Source organism: Rhinopithecus bieti, unplaced genomic scaffold (assembly GCF_001698545.2).
Source record: "Rhinopithecus bieti isolate Rb0 unplaced genomic scaffold, ASM169854v2 scaffold_6935, whole genome shotgun sequence".
NCBI lineage: Eukaryota > Metazoa > Chordata > Mammalia > Primates > Cercopithecidae > Rhinopithecus > Rhinopithecus bieti.
Genome location: NW_016805255.1, coordinates 1,315,962 through 1,341,423, shown reverse-complemented (window position 1 = coordinate 1,341,423; position 25,462 = coordinate 1,315,962). Strand labels below are relative to the sequence as shown.

General features: G+C 51.5%; 1 protein-coding gene across 19 annotated transcripts in view; it reads right to left on the bottom strand.

Annotated features, from left to right (window-relative positions):
- Positions 1–25,462, bottom strand: part of INPP4A (inositol polyphosphate-4-phosphatase type I A) — a 99,921-nt gene that overhangs the window by 11,529 nt on the left and 62,930 nt on the right. For 9 of the 19 annotated variants that reach the window (XM_017871860.1, XM_017871864.1, XM_017871870.1 and 6 more), the window contains 8 exons: positions 22,885–23,057; positions 21,867–21,990; positions 20,860–20,986; positions 20,454–20,594; positions 18,008–18,105; positions 13,766–13,878; positions 9,672–9,826; positions 4,625–5,245 (listed from right to left, as the gene is read on the bottom strand). In XM_017871860.1, the coding sequence (XP_017727349.1) occupies positions 5,065–5,245; positions 9,672–9,826; positions 13,766–13,878; positions 18,008–18,105; positions 20,454–20,594; positions 20,860–20,986; positions 21,867–21,990; positions 22,885–23,057 (1,112 nt within the window). In that variant the 3' untranslated portion in view covers positions 4,625–5,064. Of the gene's footprint in view, positions 1–78; positions 484–4,624; positions 5,246–7,761; positions 9,081–9,671; positions 9,827–13,765; positions 13,879–18,007; positions 18,106–20,453; positions 20,595–20,859; positions 20,987–21,866; positions 21,991–22,884; positions 23,058–25,462 lie in introns of those variants that run through there. The other 10 variants (XM_017871874.1, XM_017871866.1, XM_017871876.1 and 7 more) reach the window with 4 other exon arrangements.

Below are 25,462 nucleotides of genomic sequence, written 5' to 3'. Positions count from 1 at the left end.
TACAACAAATACGTACGTAAGATGGCAGGTTTCTGAACAAGGCAACTAAGAAGCACAGAGACGGACACATGCTGCATGGGGCTGTGAGTTGTGCGTTCCTATAAGCAGCACCATAGCTAAGTGGAAGCAAACGTTTTCCAAGTGAATGGCTTCATGTAGCTCATGTCTGAGTCATATGGGGTTCTACCATAACTTGTGGTTCAAAGATTCTCTTACATAGCAAATGAAATGTAAAGAGAAATATTACTACTCTCACTAAAGTTGCACTTCAGAGCTTTAAAGAGCTGCACTTTTCTATATTAGCAAGAGCTGCAGTCACATCGAATTCAAAATGCGGACTTTCCTTGCAGAATTCAACAGGTCGCAAAGCCAGCTGGCTAGGGAGGCTGTTCTGGTCTGCTGTCTCCCGGAGGACAGTTGTTCTGGGTGCCAGGTAATCCAGTGGGTTCATGCACTGTCTGCAGAGCAGCCTGGCAATCAGGGCTGGAATGTTATGAGGGAGGGATCTCACCGAGTTCTGGTAGCAGCCAGTCACCCTTCCACAGGTGGGCTGCCCCCATGTGTTCCCTCTTGCACAGGTGCCACTGAGCCAGTGAGAGCCCACAGGTACCCTTCCCTAGAGAATTCACTACCAGCGTCATCCCCAGCTGCATTTGATGGAGGGTTGCCATGGCAATCCAGGGGGCAAAAACAAACACTGCGTGAGGTGGCCTCACCTGTTCAGTGAGCGCATCCGGGGAGTTCTCTGGGAAATGTTCAGGTGTAGACATGAAACTAACTGGCAAAAGCGATTTTAAACATAAATGACTTCCCACATCACAGGATAACTTGATAGTTTTATACTGTTCTAAGACTAGCAGTGAAATCAACTAGTTATCAAATTTAGTACAAAATTCCCCTTATGAGATGTAAAATTTGCAGTTACCAAGAAACAATGATTTTTTTAAAAAAATTCAAATTGTGTGAAGACCATTATGTCATGCATTTTAAAAAAACATTAGTGGCAATTGCTCAAGCCTTTTAAAGTGAAAATGACAGTCTCATTATCAAGAACATGTAAAATACTTTTGGTAAGACAGTAATTTTTATTCAAAAGCTAAGCTCCGATAGTTTAGAAAAGTATCCACCTGGTTGTTATAACTAATTTGGTAACTTGGATATGCTTTCTTGTCACAGAGCCTCAAGGCCTCAGCTAGATGTGTGTCACCTGAGCTGAACACCTAGGCCACAAGAGCAGGTCCCCTGGCGTAAGGAACAATCATGTTTGCCTAACATTCATTCAGTAATCAAAAACGTATTTCCACTTAAAGCAGAAGCTACAGGTTCTTATATACAGTTCATCTCCTTTAATCTTTGGAAACTCTTACATTAATGAACTACTTCAGATATGGCTTCTCCATTTATATAGAAACGTACAAACTGCTTAAAAACCACCTATCACTAGTAAACACTAAACTGCCGTGAGGCGTGAGGCAGAATGATTTGTGAACTTTGACGTTATCTTTGATTTACATGCTAAAGGAGCTAACGCCTAGTTTGGCTGGCTGAACACATCAGACGTGAAATTATAATAAAGATTATACTTTCATTTCAACGTAGTTTTCAAATCATATTGTATTTACTTTCCCCCAGATGTCTGAATTTGCAAAATCCGGCTGATGTGGCTGATCCACAAGCCGACACTGTCATCCCGCCACCTGCCTGTGTGGATGAGCTGGCAAGAGGGCCCGGGGCGAGGCGTGCAGAGGTGGCGAGGGCAGCCTGTGCTAACTGGGGCTTCCTGCTGCAGAGGCCAAGCTGCTGTCCTAAGGCGGGACACCTCCACTGATCACATTGGCTGCATACTTTTTAGGAATCAATGGTACGTGTTGAGGTGGTCTTAGATAGATTTTAGCAAGAGGGACTTAATTATTTCAAAGCTCCATGATTATTTTATCAACAAATTATTTCTTTCCAAGGGCATCCATTTTTGAAATGAAAATTAAAATGGACACCCCAAATGACAGGTAATTTTAGGGAATCCTCTAGTTTTCCGGTTCCAGTGGGGTCTTCTACTTGAGAACTCATCTGCAGGCATCAGGATCTTAGTGATTCTATGGCCAAGCATGGGGTGGCCGCTATACCTGCCACTTCGTGGAGGGAGAACAGGCCATCGTGTTAAAATCTCTGCCGGAACCAAGCCATAGGCATAAAGGGTGACTGTGACGGTCACCCTAGTTGAAAAAACTTACACAACAATTTTATAAGACCAACCAGAGAGCCACTCCTGATCATGGTTTCCCGGAACACCAGGAGCTGGTTGACACTGACAATGCCTCAGCACTACCACTGTATGAGCAACTAAAAACCATCACTAAATGTCAGTGACTCCTTTCTTGAACCATCTCCCCATCTTTGTTTCATCCTATTTCTCACTAAAGCAAGTAAGATTTTGAATATGTATTTGGCCTGATTTCATGAGTTAAAAGGCCTTAGTGACATTAAATTTCAGCTTAAAGGGAGAGCAGCGGAGTTTCTTTTCTCAAATACTTTAAGTTTTAAAAAGCCAAAGCCAGCCTACTGCCTAGGCTAATCTCACGGTGTCCTTCTGGCAGCTCTCCGAGCGCACAGGCGGCATACTGCTTTTCACCCAGCCCCTGGTGGAGAGAAACGAAGAACCTTATCTCGCTCCCTTTGGTCTCGTTTCTCTCAGCCCAAAGGCCAAGCCCACATGGGCGAAAAGGTGTGGTGACAATCAAGGGTCAGGCCGTGGTGTCCTTGAGGCCCCCTGGGAGGGGCTCCTCGGCCTGGGCACAGCTTCTCTGTGCTGTGGGGCAGGGGCCTGGGAGGGGCCCCTAGAGGGTGCCACAGAAGCATCCTTGAGCCCTGGGAGAGGGAGGGGTGCTGTCTGCAGTCAGAGGGCCTCCCTCTGTGCATGGGCTCTGCCCAGTCACTAGCCCTGCGGTGGAGGTGGGAGTGCGCGTGAGTCACCACTGCAGGCACTGGAACCACATTACCAGGAGCAGGACCAGGAAGCTGTGAAATGGGAACTGCAGGAGGCTGTGGACTCTGCTTTCTTGCTTTCCAATAAAGCAAACAAGACGGTCTCAGGTGAAGTGCACGCCTCAATGTGAAAGAGGGAAAGTGGCAAACATGCCTTTCAAGTAATCACAGGCTGGACAGGACGCTGCCCAGGGACTACTGTCATGCTACCACAGCTTACACCACCCAGGAACTGGCGTTTGGTGAGAGACCCCCTACTGAAGGCTGCCAGGAGATATGCCACAACAGCCACCTCATTTATTTTAGAAGAGACAAGTGAACACATTGCACTTGGAGAAGCGTGGATTCACTTACAGGGGTGACACACAGGTGACGTCTGCCCCGGGGAGCCTGCAGTGCTCAGGATGGTCTTACACTTCAGAATGTAAAGTGTCCAGTCTAGCATTTGCCATTCATTGCTAACCGCTTCTATGATTCCTAGGACCCAGACTCTGAGCTGATACCAAATGAGAGAAAGCTCAGGGTAAGGTCTGGGAGTCCTGGAGAGAGGACTTTTGTGGTCGACTGGATTTCTGGGCACGCATGGGTGTCAAGTTTCTGGAAAAGCAAGCTTCTCTAAATTCATTCCCATTTTTCTGGCCTGGTTAAAAAAAATTGTCTTCATAAACTACAGTGTATGGGGAACCAGCTGGAGATAGAAAGTGGGGGCACAACATAATATTAACTGGAAAACAGAGAAGCCGCTGCCTGTCCTGCACAGGGTGTGGGGAGTTTTTCCTCATCTATTTGATTACCTTTACAGGTGTACAGTTACCCTCTGCCCCACATGGGTGTTAAGGTTACACTTCATCGCGTTGCGGGGAATGCCACGTGAGGACTGAGGGGGCACCAGCAGAAACCAGAGCACCTGCTGCTCTCACAGCTCCATCCACTGCAACTGCCCACAAGTCAGGGACCATTTTTTTTTGGGCAATTTTTCTTTGATTTGATTTATCAATCATATTTGATTAGTAAGAGAGAAAAGATGTTGGAACTTTAATCTGCAATTAAAGATACCATTTTTAAATGAAAAATACTGTTTTAAAATAAATAAAAGTATGTAACTTTAACAGCCTTTGGTGACTATATGCATTAATTCCTCGAACCAGCTGAATGCTCCTTACATAGTGAAGAGTAAATCTAATGTCACATGCAGTAGGTGCTCTTTCTGTGTCTGACGTATGCCGTGGGTGATCTTTCTGTCTGGCGTATGCAGTGGGTGATCTTTCTGTGTCTGGTGTATGCAGTAGGTGCTCTTTCTGTGTCTGGCATATGCAGTGGGTGATCTGTCTGCCGTATGCAGTAGGTGATCTTTCTGTGTCTGGCGTATGCAGTAGGTGCTCTTTCTGTGTCTGGCTTATGCAGTAGGTGATCTTTCTGTGTCTGACTGTGTCTGGCTCTTGCGACAGCGTACTACTGTATTCACAGCTTTGTGTCATCCTTAATTGGAAATAATAAACATAAGCAAGGAAATGGTAGGATTCTGCAAACTGTTTGCTACTGTAATTCAGGGACTACGCTTTGAAATGAAAGCAGAAAGTACATGTCCTATTAGATAGGTTTTTCTAGATGAGCCAGTTATAAAGCATCTGTCTTTTCTTTTGTTTGTCATTGAAAGGAAAGGAAGTGTTAGCAGTACACTTAAAGAATAGTATCAAACATACAAATTCTCTTCAAACAGAACTCCTTTCTCTTGGAAACAGGGCACATGAGAGGTACAGGTGATAGATAGTTGTACATCAGAAGGCAGGGACGTGGTACAAGGAATTTCAGGCCAGCTAAACAGTGCAGTGACAGGGCACCGTAAGAACATGTTACAAGCACTGAAGATGCTACAGGAGCTAAACAAACAAGTCTTCTTGGTGAAATAATTTGGCAGATATTTACAGTTCAGAAGAACAAAACATCAAAATGTAAGGCATGAAATATTTCTTGGCAGACCACGCTTTGACACATTCCTTCTGTCCAGTTAGGTACACGGTGGCTGGACATGTTCTGGCACTTTTGTTTTTCTTGTGACTTACTAATTTTTCAGAATGATATTCATTTGCAACGCAATTTGGTCACCAGGTATGCTATGCTCAGAAAGAGCCACACAATCAGTAAATTGGGGCTCAGAGCCAATAAAGGAATGGAACAGAGGAGGCTGGGGTCTAGCCTTAAGTCTCGGATGGGCACCAGGCCGCTCAAGTTCTTCTGGGTGACTACCTCCCGTGTTCCAATGCTGTGAAAAGGAAAAGTTTGGGAGAAAGAAAAGGAGAAAGGAAAGGAAAGAAAATAAAGAAAGAAAGAAGACACATGCGATGGGTTTTATCAAAAAGGATGGGATAAAGAAGAGAACCAAAAGATAAGGTTAAACAAAAATGAAATGAAGTCACAAGAGAAAGAAAAGATGAAATGCAGAAACGGGTATGAGAGGAAGACCAAAACAAAACCAGCACAGTTACAGGAAAAAAAAGGAGAGAAAGAGAAGTGAAAATAAGAAAAAATACTGCAATCTACTGAAAATAAACACATGTAGGTTGAACGAATGGTTTTCCATGTTCACTCTCTCGGCTGGCCAAGCACAACTCCATGCTGCCCGGCCATGCTCCCACATGCTGCACAGACAGGGATTTCTGAGAAGCAAGCTGAACATGAAGAACCATTGGGGGTTTGACCTTCTCACAGATGCCTGAGCAGGGGGTGGTACAAAGGATTTGGCCAAAGCTGCCTCTTGATCAACCACGCAAACGAAAACCATTTACCTCAGGTACCAACAAACCAAGCGCAGAGCCCCCACCAGCCCCGCCTTGGGTTCCAGGCTCAGCCGTGCAGGCACGAGCGAACTGCTGTTTCCATCTTCGCAAGTTGGGGTTCTACAAGCATCCCCAAGGGTGGAATCCAACCAGTGCCACACTGGAAATTTGGGGCTTCTTCCCCCTTTTGGTGCTACAGAAGAACTGCACTGAGGTGAGATGGTACCTAGCACCATACGACTCTGGAAGCACATGTATGTCTGCCAACTGGCAGCAGTGACACAGAATCAGAGGCCTGAGGACACAGCAGGCAGCTTGTGAAGGCTCCACTTGGAGATGGGGAGGCAGGAGGCCCAGGGTTCCTCTTCACACAGGGCCCTCCCCAGCTCTCCCAGAGGAGCCCGAAGCCCCCACGGCCCTGCTGGAATGTGCCGTTCTGAGAGGGCACGACTCCCAAGCTGCGGAGCACTGACCCGCTGCCACACTCCCTGCCAGGAGAGGCTGGTGGGGCCCTGTGGCTACTCAGGAAGGCCTACTTCGAGGGCTTCAGCCCCAGGACTGGGGGCAGGGGCACCCCAGGGGCCAAACGTGTGACTCTCTTCTCAACTCCATGTTCAGTGGTGCCACATTGGGAGCTTGAAACGGGCCCTGGCAGAAGCGTTTATGCCACAGAAATGGCCAACATTACAGATCAGGGCTTTTGGGGAGAGGGCTGGTGGCTGAACATTTACAGCATAGCCCTGGCCACCATTCACCCTGGGCCTCCAGGAGAAAAGCCTGGGTGCCACCTTGGCCCCCACCCCCTCCACCCCACCTGCATGCTCTACTCTTCCGTCTGATAAGATGCAAGCCAGAAAGCCATGAACCAAAACCTCCCCGTCCACCCACGGGCAGGGGGGACGTCTATGCTGCCTTCTGGGGCTCTCAGCTGAACTGCAGGTACTCGGCACCCCAGCAGCCAGCGCTGCTAGCTTGTGACCCAGCCACCTCGGCTTGCAGCCGTCTGAACAGGTACATGTCTTCCCCTCATGGGATCGTACCGAAGACAGAAGTCACCTTAAAACAAATGCTTGTGACAAGAGCCTCAGACCTGCAAGGGGTCGGCTCAAGGTGGCAGCGAGCCATGTCTCCAGGGCTGGTGTGAGAAATCGGGGCAGGGACAGGTAAAGTAGGATGCAGCTTTGTTTTGTTTTTGTAACTTCTTAAAAAACTAGTCAAATAATACATGTTCACTGTAGAGATTTCAAAAAACAAATAATCAAGTTAAGAAGACATCCATGACTGGAGGCAGGGGTGGGGTTGAGAGAGGAAGAGTGCGGGGTGGAGGGAATGCAGCCTGTCCCCACAGGAGGAAGGGCCTTCCCTTTGCCAGGCCCCAGGGCCCTTACCGCTAATGCGGAGAAACAACAGCCCTTACAGCTTCCGAAGCCTCCCAAGAGTGACAGGAAAAAGAGCGCCTGGCACGGGTAGTGTCCTGTGCACTCTGGGACACCGGGCAGGACAGCGGCTACTGTGGGGACCATTGGATGATCTGTACTAAAATGATGCAAAAGCCTGACAAAGGTGTATACTTTTTAACCTAAGGCAATGTGGCTAGGAGAATGTATAAGGATATTCACTGCGCCTTTGATTAAAATGCTGGAAAACCATATACAGCTTTTAAATATTAAATGACAGCAAACTGGATAAATTATAGTGTGCGGAAGGTGGCTGGGTGTGGTGGCTCACAACCGTAATCCCAGCACTATGGGAGGCCAAGGTGGATGGATCACCTGAGGTCAGGAATTTGAGAACAGCCTGGCCAACATGGCGAAACCCCATCTCTACTAAAAATACAAAAAATTAGCCAGGTGTGGTGGCAGGTGCCTATAATCCCAGCTACTCAGGAGGCTGAGGCAGGAGAATTGCTTCAACTCTGGAGGCGGAGGATGCAGTGAGCCAAGACTGCACCGCTGCACTCCGGCCTGGGTGATACAGCAAGATTCCATCTCAAAAAAAAAAAAAGAGAGAGATAAGGTCTACATTTATTAACCTAAAAAATGCTCACAAGACTCTTAATTGCAAATATAATTACACTTGCTTGTGCATGTGGGTGTTTCTGTTCTGTGTCATGCAGGGACTGGTTAGCCCGTGTTTGTACTCACACCCAGATGCAGGTACGCATGTCTCTTATCTCAGTATCTATCCAAATGTCAGCAGCGCTACCTGTTCACAGTATGAAACTGGGGGATTCTTTGTGGGGAGGGTTCTGAAGAACTAGTGTGGGTGTTTATCTGTATTTTCTAATTTTCCTACAAGGATTTTCAATTCCTTATGTGATTAAACGTTATAAAAAGTGCTTTGTGCACTGTGCATCCTAAGAGCTGTAACTGTAGCAGCTGTCCTGAGCACACAACCCAAATGGGCTGGGGCAGGCGGATGGGGCCCTTGTGGGTCTGGGCTCAGTGGCAGGCCAGCCATCGCACTGTGGCTCTCCCTGGGGCCACTTTGTCACTGGTCTCCTGAGGTCTCTGTGTTCAGAGGTGGTCAGAATGAATTGTTTTCGTTGAACTTGTTTGAGAGCCCAAGAACTGAGTAGAGGTCTCTGCATGGACTGTGTGCCTAACTTGGGGTGCCGGCTCCTGACTCGCCCTGATCCTGCTCCTTGCTGCCACTACCGCAGGGATCCCTGTCCGCTTCGTTCTCCTTTCTTCACTGGCGGAGGTCTGCAGCCCATTAGAATGTCCCCTCCCCACCCCCGTGCAGCTAACGGGCACAGGCGCGGCCGCCGTCCCTCAGCACCAGGGTCACACTGGACATCAGGCCTGAAGGGCACCAAGGTTCCTGGGGAGCAGACCAGGGAATTAAAATTGTAAAAAGGCGCCCCAGAGCAGGGGTCTTTGAGTCTCCATTGCTTCCCTGAGCCTGGGCAGAGGGATGGCGAGCCTTCACAGAGAAGGGGGAGGTGAACGTGGACAGACAACACGGGACAAAACGATTCCGTTTTTACAAAATGCGCTTATCAAGAGGCAGGAGCTCACGCGCTGCTTTGGTGCATTATTGTGAGAAGGTCAAATGGCAGAAACATACAGAAAGGATAAGAGAATTGAACACTTTAAATAATTTGGTGAGAGGACACATGGTACAGAACATTTAGTAGAAGTGACCGTTGGAAACGAGACTTTAACAGCATTGGTGACTACATCGAAGGAGACGGGAAACCAGGTTTCTTATCCTTTCTTTTGGTATGTGAGGTAGGGGGCTGCCCAGCAGTGCTTGAAACAAGGCATCGATCAACAGGAGACACTTTTAGTTCCGGGTTTCATTCTGCAAACACGCCTGCTGCCTCGGAATCAGAACATCATTAGGGTGAGGTCGCCAGGGCACACTGACAGCTCTCATGATAACACACTCAATTTGACACTTTGCTCATGAGAGCCAATTGTGTCGACTGCTAGAGAAGCAGCGGAGCAGACCGGTGCAACCTGCAGACGCGTTGCTTCACTCGAGTTTGGAAATGTGCAGATATCAATATATACACGACGACAACAGCAGATGCCTGCTGAGAAAGCACTGGCCCTAAGTCACACCCACGGCCAGGCAGGTGGCCAGCAGGGCACTGCATGTCACGGCTGCATCCCAGCTTCCCGTTTAGCTGCCTGACCCCTTGGCTGGCCCACCAGTCTACCGGTTTTCCGGGCAGTCCTGCTCAGAAAGTCCTGCTAGCTCTTTCCCCCCACCTTTCCTTACAAGAGAACCCTGTCTGAATTTGATTGTGCCAATAGTTTGACTGGTTTGTCAAACTCAAGTGTGACGGCTGGAGTCAAGGGGCTCATGCAGGGTAGTCCCCGCGGGCAGGAGCAGGGCACCAGCTCATCTGCAGTTTACACGGGCCGGGGCAGGCGGGGCGCACGGCCTGGCTGCGGCACTCACCTGCGCATGCACTCCAGGGCCTGGGTGAAGACCTGCGGGGCCATGCCATGCTCGTGCTGCAGGATCAGGCACTGCTCCAGCGTCACCGACATGGCTGTACGGTCCTTCGCGCTCTTGCAGCTGGTGAACCGGACCCCATTGAGGCGACGGCAGATCTGCCAACAGAAACATGGGCCGTGCTTGGGAGGCGAGGCTCCGCAGAAAGTCAGCACCCTTCACACCCAAGAAAGGCTCCCAACCAGCCCAGCAAGGACAGGGACAGAAACTCAGCACCCAGGCCTGGCCAGATGCTCCCATTCTGTTCCCCAACTCCATGCCCTGCCAGAGCTGGTAACAGAAACCAAGTCATTTACAGACACCAGCCCTTTTGGGAGCATGCTGCCTGTGGGCCTGCTGTCATCCCTGCCATCCCTCATCTGGCCTGTCTTCTCTCACAGGACACTCTTTTGCAGTCTGCTGTCCCCTTCCAAACCATGCCTGGGCCCTCTTGTCACATTCAGCCCTTCACTACTGATCCCTCAGGGAAAGACAGTGGCAAAGATGACCCACTGGGGAAGCCAGAGTCACTCTCAGGATGCCCATAGTCCTGGGCCAGGTCTCCAGGTCTCCCTGGAAGGTAGGGAACAGACCTACCATCTCGACTCTCCTCTCTCACCTGCACAGACGGGAGCAGCTCAGAAGTTGCACTGCCCTTTGGCTACCTCCTGACCACCAGCCCCACAGGCCTCCTCCCGCCATCCTCTCCCGGTTGCAGAGTTAATGCCAGCACACTTCCCTCCTCACAACGGAATGGCTCACAGAGTAGGGGCAGGGCAGCCTCCAGACTGGGAAAAGGCCACTTGAGTGCACCTCCTCTCCCCACGGGGAGATTTCAGGGCATTTTCCTGCACCACTAGATACAATCCTAGGCACCCAGTCACCAAATCCAGCAAGCTCTGAAACAAGGTAATTTTTTCTTGTAAATCTGTGGCAATCTCATTTGGCAGCACAACCAGACCTGAGCTGATATAAGACCACTTACAATCTTTACTTATCCAATGTTATGTAAATATTCATACTTTCCAGTGTGGCAATACTATGAGCTTGATTGCAGAGTGCTGTCTCAGGCTCCCCGGGGATGTTAAATCCTGTATGTATACCATGGTACACACATGTGATGTGCACCGTATTACTTACATAAACAAACACCAACGGTGTACCACAGGACTTTCCACAATCTGAAAACCTGTGCGTTCCAAAACATGTGGCCACAGGGGCTTCAGATAAAGGACCATGCACCTTATCAGATACTGCACTATGATGCCAAGGCTGGTATCTAATGAAACATCATCCAAGTGATGTGATGGCGGGCTCCGGGTATCTGCTGTACGCCAGAAAATATCAGTGTCTCGTCAACTCCTGAAGATGGCACAACACCTGCCTGGCAGGCCAGCAAAGTCAGAGAGCATGCCAGTCACTGCCAGGATCATCGTTAGACACCAACATGGCACACATGGCACAGTGCTAAGAGCCTTGTCTAGGGGAAGGCAAATCAGAAAAGACTCTGTGTTTAGGCAAGACAATCAGAAGGAGAACAGGCTTCTTCTGAGACCAGACCAACAAAAGAAGGAAAGAAAAAAGAAAACGAACAGGCCTAAGCAGATAAGCAGACCCTAATCTAACGAAGAGTAAATTAATCACATTTGTGAAGCTGTAAGAAGGCAGGCAGGGGTGGCCGTGATGCATCCTTGCCCGAGAGGGCACTGCAGTGCCAGGCTGCCATCCCAGAGGGCCATCAGCCACTTCTGGTGCCCTGCTGGGTCTCCCCATCCATGAGATACGGGCTGAAACCTGACTAAAGGGATTCCAGCTATTTAGCCAGGGACCCTTTGTTCATACACACAAACGAAAAGAAATAGGAGCCTGAAAAGAGAGCGGCTCTGGTTAGACAGGATGGGAGGACTCAGTACCTGAGTGGCTGGCACTGCTGCCCCACAACCCCTTATCCCCAGGGGATGCCTGGGGTTCAGTGGACAACGTGAGAACCCATGCAACCGAGGGTCTCTGAGAGCCTTCCACCTCTCCATTCATGCTTGTACACCCTGAGGCCCCTACAGGGAACAAGAAATACAGGACTTGATGGACTGCTTTTCTGTTCTGGTGACAGGGGATGGTCAGTTGTCCCTATACTTAATGATTTTTCTATGACATGGCAATAGACAGGTAGAACCACAGTTCCCAAACAATGCATGCACAAGGTCTCTGCGCCGCTCGTCTGTAAAGCTGCCTGTGTGTGTATTCTAGGGAGAATGAATCAGTGAGTGCACGTCTCCCAGTCCCCCCACCTCCCAGTCCCCCACCACTGTTCAGACACCTAGCTGTGTCACCCTCTGCATTCTTTTTTTTGAGATGGAGTCTCACTCTGTCACCCAGGCTGGAGTGCAGTAGCGTGATCTCAGCTCACTGCAACCTCTGCCTGCCAGGTTCAAGCAATTCTCCTGCCTCAGCCTCCCGAGTAGCTGGGATTACAGGCATGCATCACCACGCCCGGCTAATTTTTGCATTTTTAGTAGAGATGGGGTTTCACCATGTTGGCCGGGTTGGTCTCGAACCCCTGACCTCAGGTGACTCACCTATCTCGGTCTCCCAAAGTGCTGGGATTACGGGCGTGAGCGACCACGCCCGGCCACCCTCTGTATTCTTCGTGTCCTGTGGGAAAGGCTTGCTCTTCACACAAAATCTCTTAAGGTGCTTAGGTAAGAGGCTGTCACAGCCTGGCCAGGGGGGTTTAGCAACCCCCCAGAAAAAACACAGTAGGGAGCCCCCTCTGCCCTGCTGCAGAGACCCCCGCAGCCAGTGTGTTCCCTGCCCTACACCTCGCTTGCTGGGCCTGTCCTGAGTAAGCAATGCCAGATGAGGCCCCAAAATCAAGAGGATACCTGAAATATGAGGCCTGAGAAACCTGCCGAACTTCCTGTCACTTTGTGCTTCAAAATGTGTTCTGTTAGAAGGAAAAGATTTAGAGGGCAGCCTGGCCCAGAGAGGGGAGATCTGCAGACTGACCCACCCCATGCTTCCCACAGGGATAAAGTCTGACCAGCTGAGGCACTCAGCAGATGGAGGGGAATGTTCACTCTTTAAAGCTGAATTCAACGGAACGCTATCAGCAGCCACGACTGTTAACCAACCCAGAATGTGCAGCACGTTCACCAAGTGTGGCTTCATGACGCCCGGCTTGAACACCGGACTAATAACCAGCCCGAAGCGGCGGCCACGCGCCGTAAGCAGCTGAGACCGTCTGCTGCTGTGGAAGAGACCCGGGGCTGAGAGAAGCACCTTCCCGACAAGACGGAGAGGCACACTTCAGAGTGAGCTGCTCGGGGAAGCCGTGGAGGGCGGGACCCTCTGCTGCTCGAGCTCTGTGACAAGGTGTGGTGGCTGAGGTGTGGTGGGCAGTGCAGTGCCACCTCCCTCCTGGGCTCAACCTCCCTTTCCTCAGGCCCAGGCAGGGAGCAGGAATGCCACTGGGGGCCATGTGCGCCCGGGTCCCAGCGCTGGGCAGGTTATGCTACTGTGGAGAAGAATTAACCTCACCCCTCCCTCATCAAGGGGGAATGAATGACCAGCTACGAAATTGCTCTGATACCCAGGCTCAGAGCAGTGGCTTGGAATTCCACAAATAAACTTAGAAAAAAATAGGAGCAGGGTAAGTGCTTGGGAAAATGAGGAGATCAGAAGCACAATGGACGATAAAGATGGTTTAAAGAGACCTGAAAGGTCACATGGCCTCCTTCTGACCCTATTAAATGATGCAGTAGACAGTGGTTTCAGCTGGTATCGATCGCCAGGCTTCTGAGGGTGACCACTGTCAGCCTGGCTAGTAAATGCCCAAGAGATGGACTGTGTCACGTTTATCAGAATTCAGGCAGCCCCAAAGGAATGGACCCGGGAACTGTTCAGTCTCTTCCAGAGCTTTAGAACGTTCTCAGTGACTCCCTCTTCTCCCAGTATGGAGAGCTCCGCTCTCCTGCGGAGATTCTGCTTTGTAACGTTTCTGTCATGACGTTCGGTAGTGGGCACCGCAATAGCCTCCTTTTCCTCTCTATAACCAGTACCTCAGCGGCTTGCCAGAGAATGTCCACGTTCTTATTCTTCCGGGCGTGCACGTTCTGACCCAGGAACCGCAGCAGCTCTGGCAGGCACGTCTGACTGCGAGACCGAGGCAGGCCTGGAAGAGAAAAGGAGTCCCTGGGAGTGGGTGCTGCACCCAGGAACACCCCCGGCAGAGGGAGCCCACCCAAGTGAGCTGCTGTGGCACACAGTGGTAAAACGATGAGGTCCCAAGTGAAGAAGGGATGGAGGTGGGGATAGGAAGGACATGGCTGCTGGTGTGGTGAGCACTTAATTTCTTTTACTGCCACCTTCAAAGGACATTTCCTTCATCTCCCTTCAGTTCTTCTGAGGGGCTGGGAATGACCACCGAATCACCTACAGGACTCCTTGTAACTACCTATGCCTCCTGCACCCCTCCCAGACGAGGGAGTTAGCAGGGAGTCGGGGGCGGGACCCAGCTGGTCTTCAAACCTTCCCCAGGGTGGAAGAAACTGGGGCAGTGGGTCTGGGCCATTGAGCAGGCCTGGAAACCTGGGGAGGGATCAGGAAAGCGCAGCCTCCTCCAGGGGGCCCTTGGCCCCTGCCAGGAGAACACATCTCTGCAGGACCTAGGGAGGCCCCTGCTGCCACATCCTAACAGCTCCTCCTCCACTCTGGCAATCTCCAGGTCCTTCCAGGACCCCTTGGGCCTGAAGATCCATCAGGTCACCTTACCAAGAAACCCCAGACAAAACTGAGGAAAACATCAACCACTCCCGAAAGGTACTCTGGAATTTTCAAACACTGGGATTATCAAAGACAAAGAGAAGAGCCTCAAGGTCATGGCTAAAGAAAACAGCCACAGCGCCGGAATGCCCAAAGCCAAACCAAGTACATGGCAGCATCTGGGATCTAACTGCACACCTGGTTTCCACCACACAGCCTCGCCCTGCTGTACACAGGTTCTGTGCTAATTACTTCACGTTGCAGAGTGCTCCACACCACGCCGGTCAGGGGACGGGCCAGAGACAGAGAGATGGAAAGCTGGCATCAGCTGAGATGGAAGCTGTGGGAGCCCAGAGGAGGGGAGCTTAGCCGGGTCAGGATATATGCCCCCGGCGTAGACAGCACCATCTCACCTCCCAGGATGCACTTTGCCTTCTCGCTGGCTGCCCCTGCAGCCCCCTACCTTAATGAATACCTGTCCACTGAGGTACCATGCAAAGTTTGGGGGTATTCAACTGCTGGGCTCCATCTCCTCAGCCTCAGAGACCAGCCATCCTCCTGCGGGGAGCCGTACCTGGGACGCATCTGCCCCAGCTTCCTGGGTCATGGTTCAGTCGGCTGGTTCCTGCCTGCGTGGTCCAGCCTGGCTGCGCGGCTTCCAGAGGCCTTGCTCACCCTGGGCCTTCACTGCCTATGGTAACGGCTCCCCGAGCCCTGGGGACTGGGCGCCAGGCACAAATTCCCCCTTCCTACTTACTGCAGCCGCTCAGCACTCCCACTCCTCCCGGCCTCAGCGCGCCCCTGCTCCCTCCCTGCTCACCTTCGTGGCCCCCTGGCTGGCCCTGCGGGTGGGCCCATCCTCTCCCCTACAGCAGTCAGAAGACGCTGCCTGGGCTTGGCCGAGCTCCTGGGGAGACTCGCTCTCCATGCCTCAGTTTCCTCATCTGCCAAATGGGTGTGCAACCGGTGCCCATTTCCCAGGGCTGCTGTGGGGCTCAGATTAGAGAATCCACATAAAGTGGGTAGCAGGGGGCCCGGCTTGTGGTGAGTGTGTGACAAATCTGCTGTCTGAACTCCAACCCCTGCTAAAGAACATGAGGACACCTTCTTAACAGCTCCGACGCCCACGGCACTGATGGCCTTCAGCTGCCAAATCCTTGCAGGAACTTGACTTCATGTTATATTTACCACCCTGGCTGTGGCATGCAGGGACCACCTGGGGAGTTTCTGAAACCCTAATGGCCAGGCCCTGCCCACCACACACTGGGGTGGGGCCCGGGCATCTGTATTTTTCCAGGCTCTCTGGCTCCAACGGCATCTGTGCCAGTCCCCTCCACTCCCCTCAAGGTCCCGGTTCTGTGCTCATCTGTCTCATGTTGAGGTGGACAAGAACACCTGTTTTACTGGGGAGACTGTGGTCGCCCAGCCCGAGCATACTTCCTCCATTCGTGTCCCTACCTTCTCTCCTCCCTCCTTCCCTCCCTGCAAGGGCACCCTCCGCCTGCCCGCTCCAGGGCCTGGCCTGGGACTCTGCAGTCCTCTTGCATCTTCCGCCCTGTGTGTCCTCCTTCCCTCAGCCCTTTGAGCACTCCCACGGCCCCCGCAGCTCCAGGGTGTGCCCCACCTGCCCACAGCCTCATCCCTCAAGTCGCTGACAGTCTTCAGGACAAAGTGGTCCCTTCCAAGGCAGCACCATTTCGTCACCCCTTGATCCCTGGCCCAGCCCTCACCACAGTGAGACTGTCTGGGAGAGATCACCAGCAGCTCCTTGTCCACACATCCAGAGTCCAGCAGCGCCCCACACCCTCCTGGCTCCTGTCTTCTTCTTCCTAGCCTGTGATGCTCTCTTCTGGCCTTCCCTGCTGTCCCCCGGGGCAGGGGCCCCTCCAGATGCTGATCCAGCCCCTTCTAGTCTTGCCACTCAATGGCCTCAACCACGAAAGGGCTCCGCTCTGTGGCTCCACATCTGCACTCCCCACAGGTCATTTGCCCATGTCATCAGCTCAGCTGGGCCAGTGCTGCGCTCGCTCTCCCCTGTAGCCCTGTGCCTCTCTCATCAGCGGGGCAGCCCCTGCTATTGCCGCAAACTCCAGCGCCCTTGCCCAGCGCCAGGTCTGTCAGCTCTCCCAGCAGGCACAGCCCTCACCTCCCCAGCGCCAGCTGCACATGGCCACTTAGGAGCGCATCCTCAGCCCAGACCCTCCTAATGCCTTGTCCCTCTCTCCACGCTCACTGTCACTACCCAGCTGCAGTCAGAGTGAAGCAACATCTCATCTGAAGTGTCATCTGAAGTTCACAGCCTCACTCTGGCCATCAGCGGCTTGCCTCCTCTCTTCCAGCCCAGCTACACACTCTTGCTAGATGAACCTGTGAAGAGGCGGCTTTTTTTCCACTGCTTCCCTGCTGAACACCACTGAAGCCACGACTTCCTGGCCTGGCCCCTGAGTGTTCTGCATCAGTCTCTCCTAGCAGGGCGGCTTCAGCCACAATCCAAACACATGGGCTTCACAGCCAGGAGACCCTTTCTTCATCTGGACATGGATCCTATTACTGACCGATGGGCTGTTGTGGATTCAGTGTGGAAATGTATGTAGAGCCCAGCCCAGTGCCTGGCGCATCCGTGACCTGTGAAGGTTCACCAGCAGTATTGTTTGACTATCTCTAAACTCTAAGGTCTACCCTACCGTCCAACAGGATGCAGATGAAGCCTGCCCAATTTAAAGCCCAGCCGACGTGGGTTCCCTCTTTGGAAACCCTCATCAGAGGACATTAGTATAACTCAGTGGGGATGACACCTTCTGCCGCGTGGCGCCCCCTAGTGACTGTGGCAGTGCCTGCAGAGAGAGGCCGGCACTCTGGGACCAGCTGTCCTTCCAAGGCAGGGTCCACCCCTCATTTGCCATCGGATCCTCTAGCACTTTACACTCAGCAGGTCCTCAGGGAATATTCACTGGGTTGAATTCAAGAGGGAATTCTACTCGCAGGCAGTGCTGTGCAGCCCTCGGTTCCTCCCTGAGTTCTGTGGCCGCAGAGCCCAAGCTGCAGCATCTTCACTGGAGGACACGCAGAAAGATGACTGTCAGCATCTCCACTGCCTCCAGGAGATGCCGAGATGGGGCCATCTCGCTCCCAAACACCCAGCAATGTTGGCCCCGCATCTTCCTCTCTAAGCACCACAAAGGGAGGTGTGTGGGCCGCTCACCTGGCCAAGGGTGGGTCCTGCCTCTGGGATTCCCCCAAGCCCTACCAGCAGGTGCACAATGCGTGCCACCAAACGCATCGAGTGTCAGTGACTACGACAGTGTGGGAAGGAGCCAGGTCACACAGGCTAGTAGAGAATCAACAGCAAAGAGATGAATGAGGGCCGCAGCCAAGGGAAGCTTCTCTCTCTCTCTCTCCGTCTCTCTCTCTCTCTGCATGTGTGTGTTTAGGGAGAGAAGGAACATGAACTAATAGAGGCAGGGCAAGCCAGAGCTCAGACATCTAAACTGATAAAAAGACGAGTAAGTGAAACCTACCGTGACTGAAGAAATACTTACAATCCTCAGGCAAAACTTCCTTAAACTGCTCAAAGTAGGAATTTAACCGCACCAAACTCTCCACGTTGATGACTTCTTGTAAAGACGTATCGCCAAACCTTAGGAGGTTATAGGGGATGCCATTAGTTGGCTAATGTCACTTTCTTCTAACACGAACACAACTGCATGGAAGCTAACTATGTTGATTCTCTCAAACATTTCCTATGCGTATCTAAATTCTAAGCCACTTTCCTTCTTCCGAGCATAAAGGCATCTCTTCAGTGTTGCTGATCAGTTTAAATGCATTCCATTGGCAGGAATCATGTATCACTGTCACAGGCATGCCTGAGAGATGATCAGAACATGATCTGGTACAGGTCCTGTGCAGCACACCTGAGGCACTTAGGAGGGGGGACAGCAGTGAGGTATGGCTGAGAGGTGAGGCTGCAGCCCTGTACTCCAATCTGAAGTCACTCTCTGTGTGCGAATGCACACGCCTGACTGCCAGCTCCTCCAGGACTGACCATGAAGCCCTTGCCCTTTCCTCATCGTGCAGGTTCACCCCGATTACACTCCGTGTGCTGCAAGGAGCATGTGCCAAATGCCTAAGAACCAAGGCCATAAAATGCCACCTGCAAAGAAGGCACAAGGTGGTCATTAGAAAAGGCAGGCTCTGAAGCCCAGGTCCTGGGCCCAGTGCAGTCTCACAAGTCCCTGCTGAGGGGCCTTCTGAGCATCAGTTTCTTTGCAGCCCTAGAGCATGTCTCAGAGGGCAGGACTCCCTCCTCCGAGTCCTGGCCCATCCACCCCTGGTGCCCACAATGGCCTTTTCTCTAGGCACCTGCTCCCTTGGGGGCCATCCCTGGGCCTGTGGCCTTCCTTCTGAGGGCTCTCCCCTCAGCTTATAAATAAGCCCAGCTCACCAGTGACCGCAGAGCCAATAAAGGAACAAAGCCAAGAACCTGCCCTTCCCAAGTCCTCTCTGTCCTCAGTGTTGCATCCTCCACCCTCCCCTCTACTCAATGCACCTGGCTCTGGCTCAGTCCTCTCCAGAAACTGCTCTTGCAAGTCCGTGGGATCCGCAGCTACCAGATGCAGGCACCATCCTTCTCCCTTCCCTGGGCCACCTCCCTGCTGGGGCTCCAGTGAGGCTGCGCCTCTCCCTGGCACAGGCGCCTCCAGCTCTGCTCACACCTTTGGGACTTTGGTTCCTGGGCTGGTGCCCTCAGCCCAAACCCAGCTCACCACCTGCTTCTGGACACGACTCTCCTGCCAGTTTATGAGCTCAGTGGGTGGGTCTGTCTGGTGTACTCTCCTCCCACTCAGCCCCAGCCCCACTCAAGACTAAACCCTTCCACTGACCACTTCAACAGTTCCCCAGCCTACTCCTCTGCAGAGCACCAACACTCCCCCGGCCCTGATCCAGGTTCCCACCTCTGGCCTGGACTCCTCCCAGCAGCTTCCTCCTCACACTTGTCCCCTTCATCTCCTCCCAGCACGTGCCAGCGAAACAATCTACTTAAAATGTAAATCGGATTGTGTCCTGGCCCACTGAAAGTTCTTCATTGTCTCCCAGCAATAATACCATATTTCCTAAGTTGGGGTGACCCTACACCTAGGCATCAATGGACATCAACCACTGGGGTTGGACATCAGAAGGCCCGGCAGGAACATGGCATATTGTTCTGGAAACCAAATTTCCTTCACAGCAAGTACTTGAAGATACCTGTTTAGACTAATCTACACACATCACATGAAGATCAATGACAACACAGGAATCATTCTCATGCAGTGGAAGGCCAGTATAGGGTACATAGACCCAGTCTACCCTATCTCCTCACACACATGAGCAGACACAGGCACACGTGCATACATAGCCACACACAACCCCCCTCTGCAGAGTGGCAAGTGACCCTGGAGGGCAGTTTACAAGGTGTAAGCCTTTAGGTTCAGGCATGAGTCTCAGGCTGGCACACAGAGCCTGTCCACCCCTACCTGCCAATCCCTGCCTGGAATCTGTTGCCTATGAACTCCATGCTGTTTCTCCCTGCCAGGCCTTTCCTCAGTCTTCTTAATCTGACACGTCTCCCCTCCACCTAATCATCCAGCTCCTACTCACACTTCAAAGCCTCATCCCCAACAACTCCAAGAAGCCTTTACAGACCCCCTTAGACCTCGCTAGGTGCCCTACTTGGGATCCCACAATGCCCTGTCTCTGTCCTCATCATTGCATCCATGTCTCTCTCTCCCACCAGCTGAGTCTCTGAGGACAGAGACCACCTTTGGGTCACCCTGTGTCCCTAGCACCAAAGACAGTGAGGTGCACGGCCATGATGAAAACGTTGGCCAAAGGAAGGAAGGATAACAAAGTCTGTCCAGCACTTGGAGCCTGAAGAGGGGTAAATATGTTTTCTGTGTCATCTCCAGGGCCGCTGCACTCCCGCAGCCCCGAAGGGCCGGCACGCACCTCTCGGCCAGCGTCTGCTGCTCATTGATGCCCACGTTGAAGAGGACGGGTTGCACTCGCAGCAGCATGCCGCTCTGGATCTCCCGGGGCAGGGCATCAAACAGTGGACCCGGCAGAGGGACCCGCACGTTAAACCCGTCGCTGGAGAAAGGCGGAGAGAGGGAGAGCAGGGTGAGGCCAGAGGGCCACCGAGCAGATGGCAGGGCCCAGCCTGGCCCTCTGGCTCAGTGATGGCCAAACGGCCAACCACAGACCTTTAAGGGAGTGGTACTAACCTAGGGGCTATAATCAGAGCATTTAACAAAATGAAACAGGATAACAAATTCAGAAGGAAGAGCAGGTTCCCTGAAATAAACAAATATGAAAACTGCTCTCTGGCTCAGAGAATTTCAAACCAACACTCTACCGATTTCCTGTGATGACGGGCAGCATGTCTGCGGAGGCGCTGGAAGTGGCCTGAGTGACTTTGAAGGTCACGTTCCTCAAGTCCATGATCCCAAGGCTCATGTCCTCCAGCATGGCCAGCTCCTCCCCTGGACACGAGAGAGCGGTGGGGCTGTCAGGCAGAGGGCCCTGCTGCTCTCCCCAGTCTCAGCAGAAGGCAGTCAAGCTCAGGCCTGGCTGCGACAGGAGTGGTGCAGGTGTGGCTCTGGGGGAGGGGGAGTTTCTGAGCCTCTTCCCCTGCGACTCACTCCTCTGTCAGTCAACGCCTCTGAAATCCCACAGCCACATCAAAACACGCAGCCGGTGGAAACGCGCGCCATCCTTTCCCATTCTTTCTTGGGCAAGCACGGGATAGTAGGGAGGGAAACAAATACATAAACTTAGAAAGCAAAGCCAGCTCTTGAAACACGAAATGAGAGATGCTAAAGCAGCTTTGCTGGGGCCAGACCCTCCCGTTACACGGGGCTTGGTATCTATTCGATGTCCTCAGTTTCCAAAGATTAACAAATGCTTTCTATCACCTTCTCAGAAGAAATAAATACGAAACAAGGGTAGGAAGAAGAGAGCCTTTTTGGAAAGCAACTTGGAAATATCTATTAAATTTAAAAATATTCCTAGCCTCTGACCCAGTAACTCTGCTTCTAGTCATTCAGGAGCTGCAGAAACAGGCCCACAAGTGCCTCATGCACAGAGGCCACTGCTGCACTGGAGTTTCAGGAACAACCCTGAACTCCAGTCCAACAGGAAGTTACTGGCTAAGTGATGAACATCCATCCTCAACCAGAAACAACAACAAACCAAGGCGTGTGCCTGTGTAACTGCCAGGACTGCCATCTGGTCCGCTGTTGTGTATTCTGGATTTATTCCAATCAGCACGCATTACTGGTACAGGGAGAAAAACACCTAGCCAGAAAGGACGGAAACCACACACGCAAGTGGGGCTCCCGATGCTGGCCCGGGGTGCCTCACCGTAGGTGCTCAGCAGGCTCTCGAACTGGGCCAGCAGCCCGATGGTGTAGAGCTGGCGCAGGAAGCCGTCGTCATGCAGGCAGTTCCTCAGCTTGATGATGAAGCCGCAGATGAGGGCGGTCAGCTGTGGGAGGGTGGGGTGAAGCGGTTCAGGCTCACATGCGTGCCCACCAAATGGCAGTCAGATCATGCCCAGCCCTTCCCGCTCCCTTCCTCTGCTGCCACTGCTCAAAGGGGCTTCAGTGGCACCTCCTGTCCCTCGAGAAGCCCAGGTGGGGCACGCCTTGGCCATGGGAAGATGCCCAACAGTGGTCTTGCTATTCCTGTCACTCACAACGTGGGTTTGGTTTTGGCCCGACTTCTGACCTGACCTGTACCTGGCGTTATTCCTAGGCTGGAACCATCTGGAAGCCCACAATTAATTACTCATAGTGAAAGGGTCTATCTGCTCATAGAGCCATGCCACCCCTGGCTGGAAACTCAGCCCCAGCAAAAAACAGAAGTGAGAGACAACATGGTCACTCAAAGTTTCCTCAGTGGGAGATTTTCTGTGGGATGAAACAGGACTCTCCAGGATGAGTGAGGGAACCTGGAGAGAACCAGCCCAACCCCAAATCACTGTTTGCTTTACTAATTTGGTTACTGGCAACTATTAAACTTGTTACATTCATTTCAAGGCTTCACTTCTCACAACAATAAGAGAGTCCTGCAACAAGCTGCAGAGCTGAGACACCTACTGTTATATCAGCAATGTTTGCACTGACAGCAAACACCTGTGTTGTTGCCCTCACTCAATTCCTGTGCAGCCAAAAAAAAAAAAAAAAACACACAGCAAAGAGGCCTGCGCCACCCACACCCTCACTACCTCCTGGGTGCAGAATCAGCAGACTTTGCAGGTGCAACGTTAGGGTTAGGGTGCTCACTTTACAAGTGAAATGAGAGGGAAGGGCTTCCTAAGCCTGTCTTTTCCGAGCTGGGAGGTGCCCATTGCCTCCCTCGGGGTGCTCCCAGGGCCTACCGTCTGGCAGAAGACCACGTCACGGCGGTACTGGAGGCTCAGGTAGGTGGCTATGGTGGGCGCGCTGTCCTGCATGAGCAGGAATACCATGGCCTTCTTGGCCTTGTCACTCATCATGGCCACGCAGTCGGTGAGAGTGGTCAGCAGCGGGTAAAGGGCCTCACTCCATTCACCTGGGGCACAAACGAGGGGGTCATCACAATGAGAAAGAGATATTTTAAGAATTAGGTTCTGGCAATTTAGCAAGTCACCTCGCCTCTAACCAATGCAGTCCTCCCACTCCCCCATCTCCACCCCATCTTCTAGTTCTGTCTAGAACCAACCCAGTCCCTAGCCCTCGAGCCCCAGCTCTTTCCAGCAACCTCAAACATCAGTTCTACTCCAGTACCTCCCACACATGCCTGGTCTCCTGAACCTGTTGGGGACTCTAGACAGAAATACTTAAGACAATGCCTTTGGAGGAAAACAACAAAAAAACTTCTGCAAGTCATGACGAGGCCAGAAAATGCTCTGTCCGCAGAGGCTCATCTCCTTCCACTGCACTGTAGCACCTCCACGCGAAGAGGAAGGACGCCCAGAAAGGTTCTCTGTGATCTCCCTTCTCTTGACCTGGGTATGAAGTCAAGTCAGAGACTCCTCTGCCCTTGCCAAGCCTTGTATGCAACTGTGTTCAATTCTCACCCTGCACACCTGGAGGGACACTATTCCTCACAGCTCCAGAGCTTTCGGCCCTCAGGAACGGCCCCACCTGGCACTCACTTCCTTCCCCACCCCCACCTTCCTTCCCCAGTACTATTTCTAGCTCAGTTTTCTTTTAGGAATATACAGAAACTTTGACCCTGTACCAAAACAACTTTTTAAAAATAGAACCTCAAGGGAGAAAAACAGGGTGAAAGATATTTTGGGTTTTGACTCTTTTTTTTCCTTCCTATTTAGAAGACATTTAAAAGAGAAGACAGGCCCTCATTAAGGTTATATTTGTAACAGGTCACTAAGACCAGAAATAGGCATTTGACCATCACCACTTGGTGAATCCACCACACCAAACATGGTGAGAAGTTGTGGAGTGAAGCCCGGGCAGTGCACACCCCTTAGGGTGAGGGTTCGAGCCACAGAATGCACCAGGCCATGTCCTGGCACGGCACTCAGGGAAGGCCCCGGGCTGTGGGAGCTGCGCGACTGCCAGAGGGTAACCTCTGTCTTAGATAAACAGAATCTCAGAGACCGAGAGAAGGGCAGCTTGGCCCTGTTCTCTCAAGCTGGATGGTTAGCACGTCACTGAGAAACCAACCTAAAGAAATACTGAAACATGCCAAAGAATTCCTTACACTCAGTGTTTGGTTAATGGAAATGTTTAAGTATAGGTAGCAGCTCAAAAGTTGGAGGTGGCCTAATTGTACATGCAGGCACACTGTTTGTGGACAGCATTTGTATCTGTAACGGAAAAAGCAGGCTTCAATTCAGAAAGTCCACAGCAGACAGGTCTTAGCAAATGAACCACATGACGAAGAACACTCAACTGAGAGGCGGAAAATGTCGAGTCCCGGCCCCGGCCACTGCTGAGCAGAGGTGACCACAGGCAAGGCCTTTGACCCCTCAGCCATGTGGGGCCTTTTTCATAAAATGAGAGCGAGGCACTAGATAATATCCGAGTCTCTTTCCTCCACTGAAGTTCTCAGAGACCATGTTTTTGTTTCTTTGAAGAATTCTGTTGAATGTATGCCAATTACATGAAGTGCCTATCAAAAATGCCAATGGCAAACAGGTTTTTCTAGCCAAACAGTTTGGGGAAAGGCAGGCAGTAGACTATCCTTCTCTCAGAAGTACATGCTCTTAAACAAAATGTTGCCAATTTTACTTTGCTCTTCTACCTATCATGCATATCATGAAAATCATGATTATTTTAATCCGAAAATGATCAAAACATACAACCGGTCTTACAACTTTTTCACTTTGCCTATTTCTCTTTAAACTAAATTCCCATGAGAATGATTGCTTTGCTATATTAGGAAAAAAATGAAAAAAAAAAAAAGTAGTATAGAAAGAATGGCTAAAAAGCACTAAGACGTGTGTCCTGGAAAAGAGGAGATATGGAACTTGGTAGAAGGTGAGTGTGGTTATCTGCCCAGAGAAGGGCTCAGACATGACTGGAAAAATTTTTAAAAACTTCAGCCAAAATGAGTTTCTTGGGCTGTAACATGATTTCTACCCAGGATCTAGCGAAGTAAAGGCACCTGGGTCACCAGAATCGCTGAAGGGTTTATACTCTGCTTCCTTCACTAGAAAGCCTAGTTATGAAAAAACATCAGCTCAATGAAACAATGTCCTGAGTGACGTCGCCGACCCGTGTTTTTGTAGAAAGCTCCTTATCTAGTTCCTAACCGGTGATGTTCGCAGACGGGTAGTGAATCCATGGGCCATACTAATTTAGATAACTTTGAAGAGCACTTTCAAATCCGGACTTTGCTTCTGCATTTTCCCCTCATTAGTAGGGGAGGGAGAAAGGGAGGGTGTGTATGCCTTTGTAAGTGTGTCTATTTTAGCCCAGATTAAATGCAGTTCTCCAGGAAAAGCCAAA